Raw genomic sequence first — 18,833 nt, forward strand, 5'->3', positions numbered from 1 at the left:
TTCCAGGATGTCTGGCTCTAGGTGAGTGATCACACCATCATGATTATCTGGGTCATGAAGATCTTTTTTGTACAATTCTTCTGTATATTCTTGCCACCTCTTCTTAATATCTTCTGCTTCTGTTAGGTCCATACCATTTCTGCCCTTTACTGTGTCCATCTTTGCATGAACTGTTCCCTTTTATTGCCTTGAGAACCCCATGAACAGTATGAAAAGACAAAAAGATATGACACTGAAAGATGAACTCCCAGGTCTGTAGGTGCCCAATATGCTATTGGAGAAGAGTGGATAAATAACTCCAGAAAGAATGAAGAGATGGAGCCCAAGAGAAAACAATGCCCAATTGTGGATATGACTGGTGATGGAAGTAAAGTCCGATGCTATAAAGGCAATATTGCATAGTAACCTGGAATGTTAGGTCCATGAATCAAGGTAAATTAGAATTAGCCAAACAGGAGATGGCAAGAGTGAACACTGACATTTTAGGAATCAGTGAACTAAAATGGACTGGAATGGGTGAATTTAATTCAGATGACCATTATATCTAGTACTGTGGGCAAGAATCCCTTAGAAGAAATGGAATAGCCCTCATAGTAAACAAAAGAGTCGAAAATGCAGTACTTGGATGCAATCTCAAAAACGACAGAATGATCTCTGCTCATTTCCAAGACAAAGCATTCAATATCACAGTAATCCAAGTCTATGCCCCAACCAGTAATGCTGAAGAACCTGAAGTTTAACAGTTCTATGAAGACCTACATGACCTTCTAGAACTAACACACCAAAAAGATGTCTTTTTCATCACAGGGGGCTGGAATGTGAAAGTAGGAAGTCAAGAGATACCTGGAGTAACAGGCAAGTTTGGCCTTGGAGTACAGAATGAAGCAGGGCAAAGGCTAATAGAGTTTTGCCACGAGAACGCACTGGTCATAGCAAACACCCTCTTCCAACAACATAAGAGATGACTCTACACATGGACATCACCAGATGGTCAACACCAAAATCAGACTGATTATATTCTTTGTAGTCAAAGATGGAGAAGTTCTATATAGTCAGCAAAAACAAGACTGGGAGCTAACTGTGGCTCAGATCATGAACTTCTTATTGCCAAATTCAGACTTAAATTGAAGAAAGTAGGGAAAACCACTAGACCATTCAGATATGACCTAAATCAAATCCCTTACAATTATACAGTGGAAGTGACAAATAGATTCAAGGGATTAGATCTGATAAACAGAGTGCCTGAAGAACTATGGATGGAGGTTTATGACATTGTACAGGAGGCAGTGATCAAGACCGTCTCCAATAAAAAGAAATGCAAAAAGGCAAAATGGTTGTTTGAGAAGGCCTTACAAATAGCTGAGAAAAGAAGAGAAGCCAAAGGCAAAGGAGGAAAAGAAAGATATACCCATTTGAATGCAGAGTTTGAAAGAATAGCAAGGAGAGATAAGAAAGCCTTCCTCAGTGATCAGTGCAAAGAAATAGAGGAAAACAATAGAATGGGAAAGACTAGAGATCTCTTCAAGGAAATTAGAGATACCAAAGGAACATTTCATGCAAAGATAGCCTCTTTGCTATGCAACAGAAATTAATACAACACTGTAAATCAACTACATTTCAATAAAATAAAAAAATTTTAAAGCCCCCCTTTTCAGATGAAGTAAAAGTTCACAAAGGTTAAGTAACTCCCCCCCTAGGGCATAGTGCTAGTTGGTAGCAGAGGCAGGACTCAAGGCCAGCTCTGCATGATCCAGGGCCTGAACTCAAATGGGGTGGACTTCTCTCCCGGCTGGCCCAGGAAGGTTGCTCCTGCATTGCTCTGGAGTGAATGTTTGTGTCCCAGTGCCCCATGCCCCCATTCATATGTTGGAGCCCTAACCTCTAGTGTGATGGTGTTACAGATGGGGCCTTTAGGAAGTGACTAGGGTTAAGTGAGGTCCTGTCCTCATGATGGGATTAATGTCCTTCCAGAAGAGACACCAGAGAGCTTGCTCTCTGCACATGTGCACAAAGAAGAAATTTATTTCTCACAGTTTTTGCAATTTCTGTTCTTTAAGCTACCAGTTATGGCAGCCTGAGCAGACAAATACAAGTGTAACAATTATAGCGCTCCTTTCTAAGTGTCTAAGGGGACTTCCCTGGTGATCCAGTGGTTAGGAATCTGCCTGCCAGTACAGGGGACATGGATTTGATCCCCAGTCTGGGAAGATTTCACATGCCACACGGCAAGCCCATGCAGCACAACTGCTGAGCCCGTGCTCTAGAGTCAGAAAGCCGCAACAATGGAAGATCCCATGCTCTGCAAAAAGAGAAACCACTGTAATGAGAAGCCCACACACTGCAACAGAGAGTAGCCCCCACTTGCCACAACTAGAGAAAGCCCATATGCAGCAACGGAGACCCAGTGCAGCCGAAAATACACAAATAAACAAATAAAAATTGAAAAATAAAAGATCATCATAGGATTTTGTGTGTGTCTAAGTTTGGATAAATTGGGTTTCCCTGGTAGCTCATCTGGTAAAGAATCTGCCTGCAATGCAGGAGACCCTGGTTTGATTCCTGGATCAGGAAGATCTGCTGGAGAAGGGATAGGCTACCCATTCCAGCAGTCTGGCCTGGAGAATTCCACGGACTGTATAGTCCACGGGGTCGAAAAGAGTCGGACACGACTGAGCGACTTTCACTTCACTTCACTTGCGTAAGTGATACGGCCATCGTGTCACCACCGTAATACCAGCATAAGGTGCCTGTTATGTTGCTCCTCCACATACAGGTGTCCATCTGCCTGAGGGAATTTGCACACTTATCCATCACCATGTTGGTCACTTTTCTTTTTTTTTTTTAATAAATTTATTTATTTTAGTTGGTGGCTAATTACTTTACAATATTGTAGTGGTTTTTGCCATACATTGACATGAATCAGCCATGTTGGTCACTTTTCAAACAGCCCCGTGGCTTCCCTCTGTCAATACTGGCCTCTACATCAGCAAATGCTGACCCAGCCATCTGCCAGGTTTTCCCTTTAAGTGTCCAGCGCTGGGACAACCCACCTCCCGGGAACCTTTGAGAATCACTCCAAGCCGTTCCTCAGCAGGTGAAGGCCTCTGGTTTCCCTCCTCCCCAGCACACGCCCTGAGCTCCCCGCATGCAACCTCAGCCACACTTTCTTCAATTCTAACTTCACAGGGGAATCCTGACTGATTTCCCCAGTTCTCCTGCAGTTATGATAACTGATAACACTAGGGCCCCCGAGATCCTATATTTAGCTGAGTAGTCAAGAACAGGGGCTTCTCCAGAGCAACTGTTGCAAATAGTCCCTTTCCAGGTACACACTTCTGCTCAGGTTTTGGGTTCTTAAAGGTATTTGGCCAAGACTCACAAACATCTCTTACCTCAGAGGAAAAACACTCTCAAAATGAATGGAAAGATGCCATTGCCTTTTGATATGATTTAAGGGAAAACCTACCATTAATTTGTTACTTCAGTGCAACTCTCGACTCAAACTATACTGCAGACCAATGAGATAGCTAAATCATATAAACAGTTAAAATGATACAAATGCATGTCCATATTAAATTCTTCTGCAAAATAAAAGTGAGGAAGTTGATTGCATTGGTAGAAGGGGTCAGATCATAGATGGCCCTAAAATCAGACACTTGAGGGTTTTATTAAAAAGGCAAAAGTAGGTCATGGTGGTTTTGGATCGGGGACATGGAAGGGTGGAAACGGCATTAGGGAAAGATGTGTCTGGCACTGTAAGTGAAAATGAACTAGATGGGAGACTGAAGGATGTGGGAGACTTGAGAGAAGTGGGTGGCGGTCATTCATACATGAGGTACCAAGGGACTGGGCTAGACTGTGGGGTTAAGAATTGCATGATCCACAGAGCAGACTGCCTGGTTCCAAGCCTAGTTCTACCCTCACTGCGCGGGACCCTGTGGAAATCTGGACAGGCAACTCCCCTCTGTGCTCTGTATTCTTTCAGCTCTAAAGTAAGGATGGCAGCTCTGGGAGGACACCTACTCCAAATACTCAAGTGGCAGCTTTCTTGGTTCATTCTTGTTAGCATAGGAATGAGGAGGTCATTACATACCTTTGATTTGACTTAGTGACAACAGGTAAGAAATAAAGCGGTTCAGAAAAGATTCAGGAAGATGTTTTCCACACTCATATCCAATCAAGTGCTGAGTCCTGTACATTCACATCTTAGACAATCTTGTCAATCCATCTACTTCTTTTCATCTTCTCTACCTGCCCTTGAGTCCCACCTGATTCGTCCTCCCCTCCTTGACCCCTGCGATGGCCTCCTCACTGGTTACCTTGCTTCCATTTTTGCCCCCCTTGCAAGGCACTCTCCACACAGCAGCCAGAGAATACTTTTTTTCATGCAAAGCTGAAAATGTACTCCTCTGGCTTAAAACTCTCTAATGCCCTTACACTGTTCATGGGACACTAAAAGGAAAAGCACTGTTTTTCTCTACTCCACTCATATCAACACTTCTGACACTAATTACCTGGAGTTAGCACAGACCACACAGATTAAGGACCCAGTCCCACAGGACGGCCCCTCCCCCACTTCAGAAGCCAACTGCAAGTCGAGGCCTCCCATACTTCTGATCAACTCGCTATAAATCTGGGATTCCCATGACCCCTTACTGGAGTTTGATGATTTCCTAGAATAGCTCATAGAACTCAGGAAAGCTCTTTTCTTACTATAACCCATTTATTACTAAGGATACAACTCAGGAAGAGCTAAACGGAAGGGATGTGGCACCTCTACACATTCGCCCATACAGAAGCTCTCTGAACCCCACAGTTCAGGGATTTCTATGGAGGTTTCAGTATGTAGGCTTGACCAATGATTAACTCAGTCCCCAGCCCCTCTCCCAAACCCGGAGGCCAGCGGGTGGGGCTCAAAGTTGCAATCCTTCAATCATATGTTTAAACACAACTAAGCATCTTTTTTTTTCTTTTCAACGATATCATTTTTAAATGACGTCATTTTTAACTCCAAGAAAAACAAAAGTTGTTCATGAAAGTAAAGGTAATCATAATCATAAACATTATTTGTTCACTAGTAAGAAATATTTACCTGTTATAAAGATCAAAATATTGACTAAGGACTTAATGTTTTTAACGGTGAGATAAAACTGGGGAGAAGAAAGGAATGAAAGAAGGTGATACAAGAAAGTTGAATCCACATCCCTCATGTGTGTGCATGTGTGTGTGTAAAAGTCACTTAGTCGTGTCCAACTCTTAATGACCCTATGGACTGTGGCTTGCCAGGCTCCTCTGTCCATGGGATTCTCCAGGCAAGAATACTGGTGTGGGTTGTCATGTCCTTCTCCAGGGAATCTTCCTGAACCAAGGATTGAACCCAGGTCTCCCTCATTGCGGGCAGATCCTTTACTGTCTGAGCCACCGGGGAATCCCCTCTCCCTCATACAGGGAGTCAATGGATAATATCTACAAACTGAAGAACAGGAGAAAGAGATGGATATTATTAATCTCCAGATATTTAAATATCTGAAGAAAAAGCTAAAAGATTTGAAAGCCATTGCCTCTGAAAAGCAGGAGATGGTTATATTATAATACTTTTTAACACTATTTTACTTTTAAAATTATCAGCACATTTTGTTTGGTTTAAAAAAATGAAAAATTTTAGAACAATATGGTGAAGAGGAGAAATGATAGCATTGAAAAACTTTAATGAGATAAAAGCAAATGCACAACAGATGAAACATTCTATGTTGGGAATTGTGATCGAGAAGAAATTTGGCTCTATTTGTGATATTTGAATTTTACTTGTATATATATATATATATAAATACACAATTTATAAAATATAAAAGCCATAATAATGCAATTAGAGGAAAAAAGCCAACACGGTGGGTTCAGATTGTACAAAAACAAAACTTAACTAAGCTGTCATCTTGATTTAGGGGGGACCAGGAATTAAAACACACAATTCACACTAGTAAACCAAATGCATTTATCTTTAAGAAACCTCTAAATCCTCCATTACCATGGGCTGCCTTTGGAGAAGAGAATGGCAACCCACTCCGATATTCCTGCCTGGGAAATCCCATGGACAGAGAAGCCTGGCAGGCTGCAGTCCCTGGGGTCACAAAGAGTTGGACACACCTTAGTGACCGAGCTCACATGGGCTGCCTTACCACATTTTAAAAGATGTGTTAATTCTTTTCAAATCAAATTTAATACCCTGAGAAATTGTTTAATGTTTCAAAGAAGCTCCATAAGCGGGCTTTATTGATATTCTCCTCTGAGGCCAAAGAATGTCTGGTAGCCATAGCACATACTCTGATCTTTATTATCCAGAAAATCCTTATTTGGACGTGCCAACCTCTAAATTTCCATCACACTTTCTAATTGGTCCTAATCATTTCACTACAAGGGAAACAGGAAACATTCTTAAGAGGAAATGGGGAAAGAGTCACTTCCTAGAGCCCATAGACCTGTGGTGGGCAACACTCCCCAAATATATACATTGCCCCTAACTCCCCAAGTACACAAAAGCCACAACAAATACCTTCTTAGTCTTTTCTTCTCAAACATGCAGTTCACACTATATAGATTAAGAACCAGGAACATATAGGCCTTAGTCTAAAGACTGGTTTTGCCTTTCAAAAGTCCCTTCATTTCAGAAGCAATCGCAGGCCAAAGGCAGGGAGTGTGGTAAGTGGGTGGGCAGGAGGGGTCTGGATACAAAACAAGGGGGCCTGGTGGGGGATGGGGCTAGAGGGGGGCTGCCACCGCTCTAGAGATACTTCATAACATCAGTGGATCCAGCCTCTCCGGGCTTCCACTTACTAAGATGTGTATCCTTGAACAAATTACTTAACTGAAAAAGAGGTACTAATAGCACCACCCTCAACAAGTCGTGAGAGTGAATGAGATACTGCTCAGATCGAATATCCTACTGAGGCAGCCCCCTCTGATGACTGCAGCTCGCCTTTGGTAGAGGCTCCTCGGAAGGCTCCTACACGGTCACACACGTTCACATTTCTAACACGTTGTGTCTTTTCCAGAGACAGGAAGGTGTGCTTGTACCTGCTGAGTCCTGGAGAGCCAGGCCTGCAAGTGTGTGATTATTGGGTAATAACCACTGGGAAACGGCAGGCCAAGCACTTATTAAAGAATGTGAAAATATTTGGCAGAGGGGGATGTCTGTATAATATTGAGGTGGGGAAACTTCCCGACCCTCGCTCCCTGGGCTCCTTTGATGGTCTGGCAGACCCACACATCCCCTGTGCTCATCCCAGTCCTCCCCGCACTCTCCAGTTCTCCACAAGCCATCTCACTGCAGGCGCGGCTGGCTGAGTTTCTCTTGCACCGACCACATCTATTCACTGCTGAGCGATAACTCTGGCCCTGGAAGGTGGTCAGGAGATGGGCTACTCACCCCCAATAATAAGCGGCTACTACTTCGCTTTTACCAATATCCGTCCTGAATCTCCCAGACCACCGGATATTAGCATGATTTGCTAGTTTTTCCCTGAATGGGAAGAAAAAGCTAGAGTATAATCTTACCTCCCTGCTTACCCCAGAAATCACCCGATGCTAACTTCAAAGTCCTTCTTCAGGTCATTAACCAAGGTGCCCTCTATCATGTCCCTCAGACACTCATTCACCCTATGGCAGTGCCTCCCAGCCCTCTTCTCACCAAGTCACTTGGAGAAAATAATACTGTTTGTATTGCTCACGGGGAAAGTGGGCATGGAGCCGCTGGAAGTGGGTGGGCCCACAAATGCTTCATCAGGGCTGAGAGGATGGAGATCTCGACATATCCCTAATCCTCTCCTGGATCATGACACTGTATCACAGTGCTTGGTCCTGTATAAGAGCACTCAGTCCTGTACCACAGTGTGTAGCCCTGTATCACGGTCTCATTCCTGTATCACTGTGCTCATTCCATCTATTGTCTTCAGTTCAATTCAGTTGCTCAGTCGTGTCTGACTCTGCAACGCCATGGACTACAGTACACTAGGCTTTCTTGTCCATCATCAACTACTGGAGCTTACTCAAACTCATGTCCATAGAGTCAGTGATGCCATCCAACCATCTCATCCTCTGTTGTCCCCTTCTCCTCTGCCTTCAATCTTTCCCAGCAACATGGTCTTTTCCAATGAGTCAGTTCTTTGCATCAGGTGGCCAGAGTACTGGAGTTTCAGCTTCAGCATCAGCCTTCCAATGAATATTCAGGACTGATTTCCTTTAGGATGGATCACTTGTCTTACATGGTGACTTTTCTGTCTCCACAACAAGACTGGAAACTCTACGATCTGGACTGGGTATGATTTCCTGGTGTCTCCCTCTCCTCTAGAGCATTATCAAGTCCCAGCAATCTTTCAACACATATTTGTTCCACTATGAATAGTCAAGGGGCTTCCCAGGTGGTGCTGGTGGTAAAGAACCTGCCTGCCAATGCAGGAGACTTAAGAGATGTGAGTTCAATCCCTGAGTTGGGAAGACCCCCTGGAGGAGGGCATGGCAACCCACTCCAGTATTCTTGCCTGGAGAATCCCATGGACAGAGGAGCCTGGTGGGCTACGGACCACAGGTTTGCAAAGAGTTGGATGGGACTGAGGGACTAAACAGCAACATGAACAGTCCAGGATGACAGCAGGCAGGGCAGGGGCCTGATGAACACGGAACCATCTTCCTGACTTAAACTCAGTATTCTTTTCAAAATCATACTGGAACCTCTTTTATAAACACCTTCAGGAGTTGTCCTGATTTTGTTTTGGAGGCAAAGAGAAAGCAATTGGAAGGAAAATCCTCTTTGAAGAAGTTGAAAAAGGTCCCAGGCCTGAAACGTTGGGTTTGCAGAGTCTGGTGAATCTTGGACCTGTGCGGGGAGGAGGGAAGCAGAGGTACAAAGGGGCAGCTGCCAGGACTTAAGCCACGTTGAAGCTGTCTTAACGTAGTTCATCAGGAGGCACCAGGAGTGTCTGGGAGCACAAGTCTGGGCCCATCTGACGCCACCAGGTGTCTGGGGAGAGATGAGCAAGCCTGCCGTCTTTGCCCAAAGCAATCTCTCAGCAGGTGGGGAAGAGGCAAAAGGACTGGTGTTGGTAATGGCAGGAGGACCTCATAGGTGTCAACATTGGCCAGGTGACATTTAAGTGCCTTAGGAGCACCAGCTCACTTCATCCTCCCAACAACCCTGAGAGAAGAGCTACTCCGCTCATTCTAGAGATGGGGAGACTGAGATACAAAGAGACTAAGTAAACGGCCTCAAGTCACGCAAGTTGAAAGTAGGGCAGACGCCAAACTATGAATCTTGGGCATCTCACTCTGAGCCGGCGCTCCCAACCACTAAGTCAGTCCTGGGGCCGATTCGTCAGCAGGAGGGTGGAAGACATGATCTTGAGAAGAGGAACTGTGTGGTTTGGGCTTCACGGTAGATACACCACTCCAGCATGGGACAAAAGAGTTAGTGAGAAAGTGCCCAAAATGAGAGGCAAGATCCAGCAGACGGGTTCCACCAACTCAGCTCTGGCAACTCCCAGCATTGTGGGTCAGCAAACAACTGGCTCTGGGAACATAAACTCTTTCAAAATTGAGGGTCTCCTGGGAAGAGCCAGAGGCAAAAATACTTCAGGAAAGGAGGAAAGAAATGTGACGAAATGTGAGTGAAAAACATATGCCCCCAAAATGATGCCACTGGGCTTCCCTGGTGGCTCAGTGGTAAAGAATCTGCCTGCCGATGCAGGAGACATGAGTTTGCTCCTTGGTCCGGAAAGATCTCAATTAAAAAAGAAAAAAAGACAAAATGATGCCACTAAGGACATGAACATGATGGCTGTGTTAACCAAAACAAGACTTCTCTGAATTCAGACCTCAAAGAACAAGTAAAGACCTCAAAAAGGAGATAAGCAAACAAAAGGGCATAAAAGGAAGCTGGCCAAATTCACAGAAGCAACAGAAGAGAAAAATAAAGCCACTGCAAAAGTGAAAACTCCCATCACAAGAAGAAAGAAGAGATGCTGCAAAACGTAGCTGGGGCAAAAGGCTTCCGTGCAGAGTTATACAGATAAAAAAAATACTAAGAGCACTAAAACACTCAAAACGGAGACACTTAAAACAAAGCTCCAAAACGCTGCCACTCTGTGAATGACTTTTAGAAAGCATTGAAAACAAAAACCACAATGCACACCAAGATGACAGAATCAAGGCTGATTGTACCTCTGTGCATTCACACAGAATGATTTGCAAGATGCAAATTTTGAAAAACAAGGTTCAGAAAGTGGGTAGAGTAAGTGCTTATTCATGAGACAGAAAAGGATATGCATATGTGTGAATGCTTTGTATCTGCACAAAAATGCGTAGAAGGGACACGTGTTAAACTATAAACAAGTGTCTCTGAGGAGGGAGCCTGGAGATCTATGGTAGGAGTGAGGTTGCATGGGTGTGTGCTTAGTCGCATCCAACTCTTTGCGACCCCTGGACTGTAGCCTACCAGGCTCCTCTGTCCATGGAATTTTCCAGGAGTGCGTTGCCATTTCCTCCTCCAGGGGATCTTCCCAACCCAGGGATTGAATCCATGTCTCTTGTGTCTCCTGTATTGGTAGGCAGATTCTCCACCACTGTGAGGTTACTTTTATCATGTACTGTTTTGTGCTGTTTGAACGTTACCACCATCACCACTGCAACAACAAACTTTCCAAATAAAAGGAAAAATATACATGTATGTGTATATACACGCACGCACGCGCACACACACACACACACACACACACACACACACCTAACATTAAGTATACTTGAAAGTACGGGCAGTCATACAATGGGAGCTCCAGGGGCATTTCTCAGTTGGGTGGACCAGTAAGTTTATCAACACACTTGAACCACTGAATAAATGCATTTTGCTCCCGTTTTTTACAAGTCTGATCAAGGTATCGCTCCTCCCTGAACCAGGGAACCAGTTCAGTAATATCATGTCATTGGACAACTTCAGTCCTTTCAAAGCTCTTCCATTCTGACAAGAATGTACAAGGAGGCATAAAGATGTTCCCGATGTACCACCCAAATGGATCCTGCACTAAACAAATGTATTTGACCAAACTCCAGCCTCTGGAGGCAAGTGGCCAATGGTTCTTTAGACCAACAAAAGGAAAGGGAGTTGCTGTCTGTCCTTCTGTGGAGATTGAATTTTCTCCATAATTCATTAACAATAAAGTTCTAAGCAGAGAATACACAAATATAATCTGGCATGGCTATTGCTGCTGTCCTGAGGTCTTAACTCTGGCAAACTTGGAAGTCCCAGCTATAGAAGCAGGGTCCCAGAGTTGTCGTGGGGCCCTTAATAATAATGTGTTCTCTTTACCATGGCTAGTTTTGAGATGCCCATGCTTATGCAACAGATAAAAGGTATCAACTTAATTAAAATGGGCAAAAGGCCAAGTGATGCACTTAATGTTCCATCTAGAATCTAAGCCTCCAAAAGAAGAAAATATTAAGAGGAATCACCTTCCTGTGTCCTCCAAATGAATGTATTTTATCTGAATCCAGGCTCTGTAGGGCTGATGGTCAGAAACGCACCTATGGAGACATGTTCTGCAGTGAAATCATGACCTTAGTCAAGAAAAGTAAGCTTACCAGCTGCATCAGTTTTAAAAAATCAATGAAGACATCACTTCTCAACATGTTTGGGTCCATGGTTACTGAAAAATAGGGACAGAAAGCCAGGTTAGCATGGGGCTGGGTTGACTGTTCTGTTAAACTGCTCTGTCCTCCAGGGAGCCCTCCAGGCCTTGACAGTGCACTGCTGCCTCCTTAAAGGCAATGGAGCCTGTGATTTCACAAACCCATGAAAACCTACAAAGCCCTCCTCCTCCAGGCAGCCTGGACTGACAACATGAACCCATCACACCAGTCCTGGGTGACTCTTTCCAGGAGTCCTTTTTTATTCATGCACATCTATCACTCAATAGCCATCTTGCTGCCCCTACTAGAAAGATGATGAAGTTGATACGAGGAAGCAATAAGATCTAAAACTGTGGATCTAGACTCCCACTTTAGCGAGATGCTTGGTCATTTGAAAATTTTAAATCAGCCAAGAAACAATGATGGAGAGGACTTCTTTTCACAATAGGAGCTCTCAAGAGGTTATCCAAAAAAAAAAAAAGCAACAATAAGGCTGCCAGAGATTTAAAGTTTTCATTCTTCTGCACTGATAAGACATTTACCCTCTTAGATTTAAAGCTCCAGATATCAACAGCCAGAGATGTGGCCAGAGTACATGGGGCCAAGACTTGCCCCACGAGGACCCTGCAGTCACAGGTGAGGGGCTTCCCTGCGGCTTTCTCAGTTCTTAACTTCCTCCCCACGAGTCCTCTCCCAGACTCTGCACTCGAGCTGAGCTTATCCACCTTCTAAATCTATATTAAATGTCTTTCTTTCTGTTGCTCTTTTACTGATCTTGTCAAATCACTTCTACCAGCATTCAAAACTAGCACTGACTGAGGTCACTTCGGCTTGTGCTTCCCAAACGATGCCAGGTTTTTCAAAATAAAATAGAGAGAGAGAGAGTCTCTGTAAGGGCAAAACCTTTTTTCCCTCTTTTTAAAAGAGGTAATTTCAGTGCAGGGGGCAGGGTGGGGGGCAAGCTCTTGTCTTATTTTCTGGAATATATGTGGCATGTGTGCTAAATCGCTTCAGTCATGTTCGACTCTGGGTGACCCTATTAATTGTAGCCCACCAGGCTCCTCTGTTCATGGGAGTCTCTAGGCAAGAATACTGGAGTGGGTTGTCAATCCCTTCTCCAGGGGATCTTCCTGACCCAGGGATCGAACCCACTTGGCATATGTCTCCTCCACTGGCAGGCAGGTTCTTTACCACTAGTGCCACCTGGGAAGCCCATATGTGGCATGTATGCAAATTAATCATGACTATCGGTACCATGGATCCTTGGGATGGGAAACGCTGTTGAAAATGTGTTCATCCAACTAGTATTTACTGTACAACTGTTAAGTACCAGCTACTATGCAAAGCACTTTGCATGTTTTAGCTCACTTAATCTTCACAACAAACCCTGAAGTAAACAGCATCTCCATTTTACAGATAAAGACACTGAAGCTCAGAGAAGGGAAGTGTCTTTCCTCAGGTTACACAGCCAGTGAGGTGCAAACCAGGGGCTTGACTCTAGGTCTGAGCAGAGCCTGTGCTTTCAGTCACAATGCTACACTGCACTCACTGTCTCCTTCCTCTACCTTCCAAGGGGATGCACGGGGCAACCTGATTATGGATAAAGGCCAGGCCTAGAGAAGTGACCCCTTAAGCACAGTAATCATTTGTGAGAAGGCCAGTTGTTAAAGGAGTATTTCATGAAGATCTGAGAAAGCAAAGCAAGAGAGAATGAAAATTCAAAAGATATTACATTTTGAACTTGAAAAAAATTCATTTAGTATGTCTAAAAAGGGGTACATTCTCCATTAAAAAAGATGAATGGAAAATAGATGACTTCTAGAATTTCTATTTGCTATGTTTAAAAAACAATACGTGCAACTCTGAGAAATAATGAGGTAAATTTATAATTGCTTCAGGTGACCATTATAGCTACTATTGTGGGCAAGAATCCCTTAGAAGAAATGGAATAGCCCTCATAGTCAACAAAGTGTCCGAAATGCAGTACTTGAGGGCAATCTCAAAAACAACAGAATGATCTCTGCTCATTTCCAAGGCAAACCATTCAATTCTAAGTAATTCACGTCTATGCCCCAACCACTAATGTCAAAGAAGCTGAAGTTGAATGGTTCTATGAAGACCTACACGACCCTCTAGAGCTAACACCAAAACAAGATGTCCTTTTCATCATAGGGGACTGAAATGCAAAAGTAGGAAGTCAAGAGATACCTGGAGTAACAGGTAAGTTTGGCCTTAGAGTACAAAATGAAGCAGGGCAAAGAATAGAGTTTTGCCAAGAAAACACACTGGTCATAGCAAACACCCTCTTCCAACAACACAAGAGATGACTCTAACACATGGACATCACCAGATGGTCAACACCGAAATCAGATTGATTATATTATCTGCAGTCAAAGATGGAGAAGCTCTCTTCAGTCAGCAAAAACAAGACCAGGAGCTGACTGTGGCTCAGATCAGGAATTCTTTATTGCCAAATTCAGACTTAAATTGAAGAAAGTAGGGAAATCCACTAGACCATTCAGGTATGACCTAAATCAAATCCCTTATGATTATACAGTGGAAGTGAGAAATAGATTCAAGGGACTAGATCTGATAGACAGAGTGCCTGATGAACTATGGACAGAGGTTCATAACAGGTACAGGAGGCTGTGATCAAAACCACCTCCAAGAAAAAGAAATGCAAAATGGTTGTCTGAGGAGGCTTTACAAACAGCTGAGAAAAGGAAAGAAGTGAAACGCAAAAGATAAAAGGAAAGATATACTCATCTGAATGCAGAGTTCCAAAGAATAGTAAGGAGAGATAAGAAAGCCTTCCTCAGTGATCAATGCAAAGAAATAAAGGAAAATAACAGAAGGAGAAAGACTACAGATCTCTTCAAGAAAATTAGAGCTACCAAGGGAACATTTCGTGCAAAGATGGGCATATAAAGGACAGGAACAGTATAGACCTAACAGAAGCAGACGATATTAAGAAGAGGTGGCAAGAATACCCAGAAGAACTGTACAAAAAAGATCTTCATGACTCAGATAACCACGATGGTGTGATCATTTATCTAGAGCCAGACATCCTGGAATGTGAAGTCAAGTGGGCCTTAGGAAGAATTCCAGCTGAGTTATTTCAAATCCTAAAAGAGGATGCTATGAAAGTGCTGCACTCAATATGTCAGCAAATTTGAAAAACTCAGCAGTGGCCACAAGACTGGAAAAGATCAGTTTTCATTCCAATCCCAAAGAAAGGCAATGCCAAAGAATGCTCAAATTACTGTACAATTGCACTCATCTCAGACTCTGGCAAAGTAATACTCAAAATTCTCCCAGCGAGGCTTCAACAGTACATGAACCGAGAACTTCCAGATGTACAAGCTGGATTTAGAAAAGGCAGAGGAACCAGAGATCAAATTGCCGACAGACATTGGATCATAGAAAAAGCAAGAGAGTTCCAGGAAAACATCTACTTCTGCTTTGTTGACTACGCTAAAGGCTTTGACTTTAGCATATCACAACAAACTGTAGAAAATTCTGAAAGAGGTGGGAATACCAGACCACCTTACCTCCCTTCTGAGAAACCTGTATGCAGGTCAGGAAGCAACAGTTAGAATTGGACATGGAACAATGGACTGGTTCCAAATTGGGAAAGGAGTATGTCAAGGCTATATATTGTCACCCTGCCTGTTTAACTTGTATGCAAAGTACATCAAGTGAAATGCCAGGCTGGATGAAGCACAAGCTAAAATCAAGATTGCTGGGAGAAATATCAATAACCTCAGATATGCAGATGACACCACCCTTGTGGCAGAAAGTGAAGAGGAACTAAGGAGCCTCTTGAGGAAGGTGAAAGAGGAGAGTGAAAAAGCTGGCTTGAAACTCAACATTCAAAAAACTAGGAAAAAGGCATCTGGTTCCATCACTTCATGGCAAATAAATGGGGAAACAATGAAAACAGTGACAGACTTTATTTTCTTGGGCTCCAAAATCACTGCAGATGGTGACTGCAGCCATGAAATTAAAAGATGCTTGCTCCTTGAAAGAAAAGTTATAAGAAACCTAGGCAGCATATTGGAAAGCAGAGACATTACTTTGCCTAAAAACGTACATTTAGTCAAAGCTATGGTTTTTCCAGTAGTCATGTTTGGATGTGAGAGTTGGACCATAAAGAAGGCTGAGCGCCGAAGAATTGATGCTTTTGAACTGTGGTGTTGGAGAAGACTCTTGAGAGTCCCTTGGACTACAAGGAGATCCAACCAGTCAATCTTAAAGGAAATCAATCCTGAATATTCATTGGAAGGACTGATGCTAAAGATAAAGCTCCAACACTTTGGCCACCTGATGTGAATTTTTGAAGAGCCGACTCATTAGAAAAGACCTTGATTCTGAGAAAGATTGAAGGGAGAAGGAGAAGAAGATGACAGAGGATGAGATGGTTAGATGACATCACCAACTCAATTGACATGAGTTTGAGCAAGCTTTAGGAGATGGTGATGGACAGGGAAGCCTGGCGTGCTGCAGTCCACGGGGTCACAAAGAATCGGATACTACTGAGCAACTGAACAACAACAAGAAAGATCTGTAAGATTAATATTTTAAGAGAAGCAAAATCAACATACAGAAAAAAAAAGGTTTTTTTCTTTTGTCATGAAGGACATTAGTGGAGAAGTTGGCAATGTTCGAATAAAGTCTCTATACTAGATAGCATTACTATTTCAGTGTTAATTGCCTGATTTTTATAACTACATTGTAGTTACTGAAGAGAACATCCTTGATCTCAGGAAATACACATAGATGTACTTAACGATAAAGTGCAAATAAGTGTCTCAAAAATTATATACAATATATATTATGCATACATTCATAACACAAACACAGACATGGGAAAGTGAGAGAGAGGGATAAAGCAAACGTAAAGTGTTAACATCTGGGAAATCTGGGTAGAATATACAGAAATTTTTGCATTAATTTTGCAACTTCTCTGTAAGTCAGAAATTCTTTCAGACTAAAAAATTTTAAAAACTCAGATTCAGGACATCCCTGTGGCGCAGCTGATAGAAATCTGCCTGCCAATACAGGGGACATGGGTTCAGGCCCTGACTGGGGGGATTCCACATGCCGTGGATCAACTGGGCCCTTGGGCCACAACTACTGAGCCCAAGGGCAGCAGCTCCTGAACTCACGTGTTCTAGAGCCTGCGCTCTGCAACAAGAGACCCGCTCGTGGTGAGAAGCCCATGCACCGCAACGAAGAGTAGCCCCCACTAGAGAAAGCCCATGCGCAGCAATGAAGACCAAGAGCAGCCAAAACCAATTAATTAATTTAAAACAAAACTCATATACAGAAAAATGTATAGCGTAAGCTTCGATTTGTCTTTAACCAACAGGGATATACACACACACTAGAATACCCAGGATGGTTTCTGAGAAATACACGAGCCACTTGTATTAATAATAGTATTTTCTTTTAAAGGCCTGGGAATCTGAGGTAGAAGGGAACGTGTCTTTCATTTTAAACTCTTTGGCCGGGTTTTATTTTTAAAACATTTTATGTCTATACCATTTCCCCTTTTAAACCTTTAACTGTTTGAATACCAATGATTCTATTTCTCCCTACCCTCCTCTCTTATGAGAGCTCATCTTGCTGCGCACAGGACTTTTCAGAAGCCCAACAATGCGCCAAGACTCTGTATCGCTAGCGCCAGGGGTCCAGAGCAGACCTCCAAGCATCCCTGGTGCCTAAGCTCTGCTCTTGGGAGGCCAGAGACGAAACTGCCATCTCCAGCACTGCCAGTAAACATGTCTGATATTGCCTGAAAGCTTTCACATAAAAGCAGATCATTTTATCCTTTTGTTTGGTCTTAATCCAAATGACATTTCTTTGACTTCTACAATCAAAACCAACACAGAGCACCTGGTGGAGGGGTGACTCTAAACAAAGCATTTTTATACAAAGACCACATATTGTATGATTCCATTTACATGAAATATCCAGAGCAGGCAAATTTATAAAGGCATAAATCAGTGTATAAAGACAAGGGCTGGTGAGGGAGAGAAATAGGAAGTGGCTGATAATAGGTATAAAATTTCTTTTGGGGTGGTAAAAATGCTCTCAGATTAGATGATGGTGATGGTTGCACAATTCTGTAAATATACTAAGAACCATTGAGGATAGATATAAACCTTCACATTTCCATAGATTTGTTTGAAAAAATCCAAATACATACCATTTTGCAAATATTGTTCTAACTGGTCCCTTCTCTCATCAGCCATAGATGTGGTCATTGCAAGATAGTACTTTGGTGGAAAGGGTGGCAGGCAATTTCCAAACACCCGCTTCAGCTGAAAGATCCAGAAAACACAAGGTTAATGCAAAGCACCTACCATTCAAGGTTGGTGAGACACCAAAGCCTCTGCTTGGGGCAAGTCTCTCTCCAGCACTTTATTTAAAATTAACACTTCCTGATGGTCAAAAGGAGGAAAAGGTGATACCTTGATTTTCTCAAAGAGGATTTTATTTCAGTATAGGTTTCTAGAACACTGTTAGATGTATTTCAGACTGACAATTTCAGTCTGAGTTTGGTAGATTTGGGGTATATTTTAATCTTTCATTTGTTCTTACACAACTGCCCATCAGTCATATCATACAATATTCCTTTAATTCATTCCTCAATAATATTTGTCACATCAATGATGAGAGTTAGGAATTTAATTCCCCCTCCCCACCCCTACCCAATTTGAACAGAACAGCAGATGTTCAGAGTTGTGCAATCTAATTTGGTAGCCTCTGACATGCAGCTAGTCCAAACTGAGATGGGTGGTAAGTGTAAAATACCCTCTAGTCTTCCAGGGAAGACTTCGTACAAAGGGAAGAAAATGTAAAACATTTTGCTAATAGCTTTTTAGGAGTGTGCATGCTAAGCAGCTTCAGTTTTGTCCGACTCTTTGGACTGTAGACTGCCAGGCTCCTCTGTCCGTGGGAGTCTCCAGGCAAGAATATAGGAGTGAGTTGCCATGCCCTCTTCAATAACTTTTTATATTGATTACCTATTGAAATCATAATATTTTAGATGTATCAGATTAAATAAAATATATCATTAAAATTAATCCCACCTGTTTTTTCAATCTTTTTTTAACATGTTAAAATTGTAACGCAAAATTTTGCAATGTTACATATGT

The 18,833-nt window shown here is 42.8% G+C and overlaps 1 protein-coding gene across 3 annotated transcripts in view; it reads right to left on the reverse strand.

The window, feature by feature from the left end:
* SNX31 (sorting nexin 31) overlaps positions 1–18,833 on the reverse strand; it is an 80,639-nt gene that overhangs the window by 51,249 nt on the left and 10,557 nt on the right. For 2 of the 3 annotated variants that reach the window (XM_081503441.1, XM_081503442.1), the window contains 2 exons: positions 17,882–17,996; positions 11,623–11,687 (listed from right to left, as the gene is read on the reverse strand). In XM_081503441.1, coding sequence (XP_081359567.1) covers positions 11,623–11,687; positions 17,882–17,996 — 180 coding nt within the window. The remainder of the gene's footprint in view (positions 1–11,622; positions 11,688–17,881; positions 17,997–18,833) is intronic. The other variant, XM_081503444.1, reaches the window with a different exon arrangement.

Source organism: Giraffa tippelskirchi, chromosome 6, assembly GCF_054371585.1.
Source record: "Giraffa tippelskirchi isolate mGirTip1 chromosome 6, T2T-mGirTip1v1.2.pri, whole genome shotgun sequence".
Classification (NCBI taxonomy): Eukaryota; Metazoa; Chordata; class Mammalia; order Artiodactyla; family Giraffidae; genus Giraffa; species Giraffa tippelskirchi.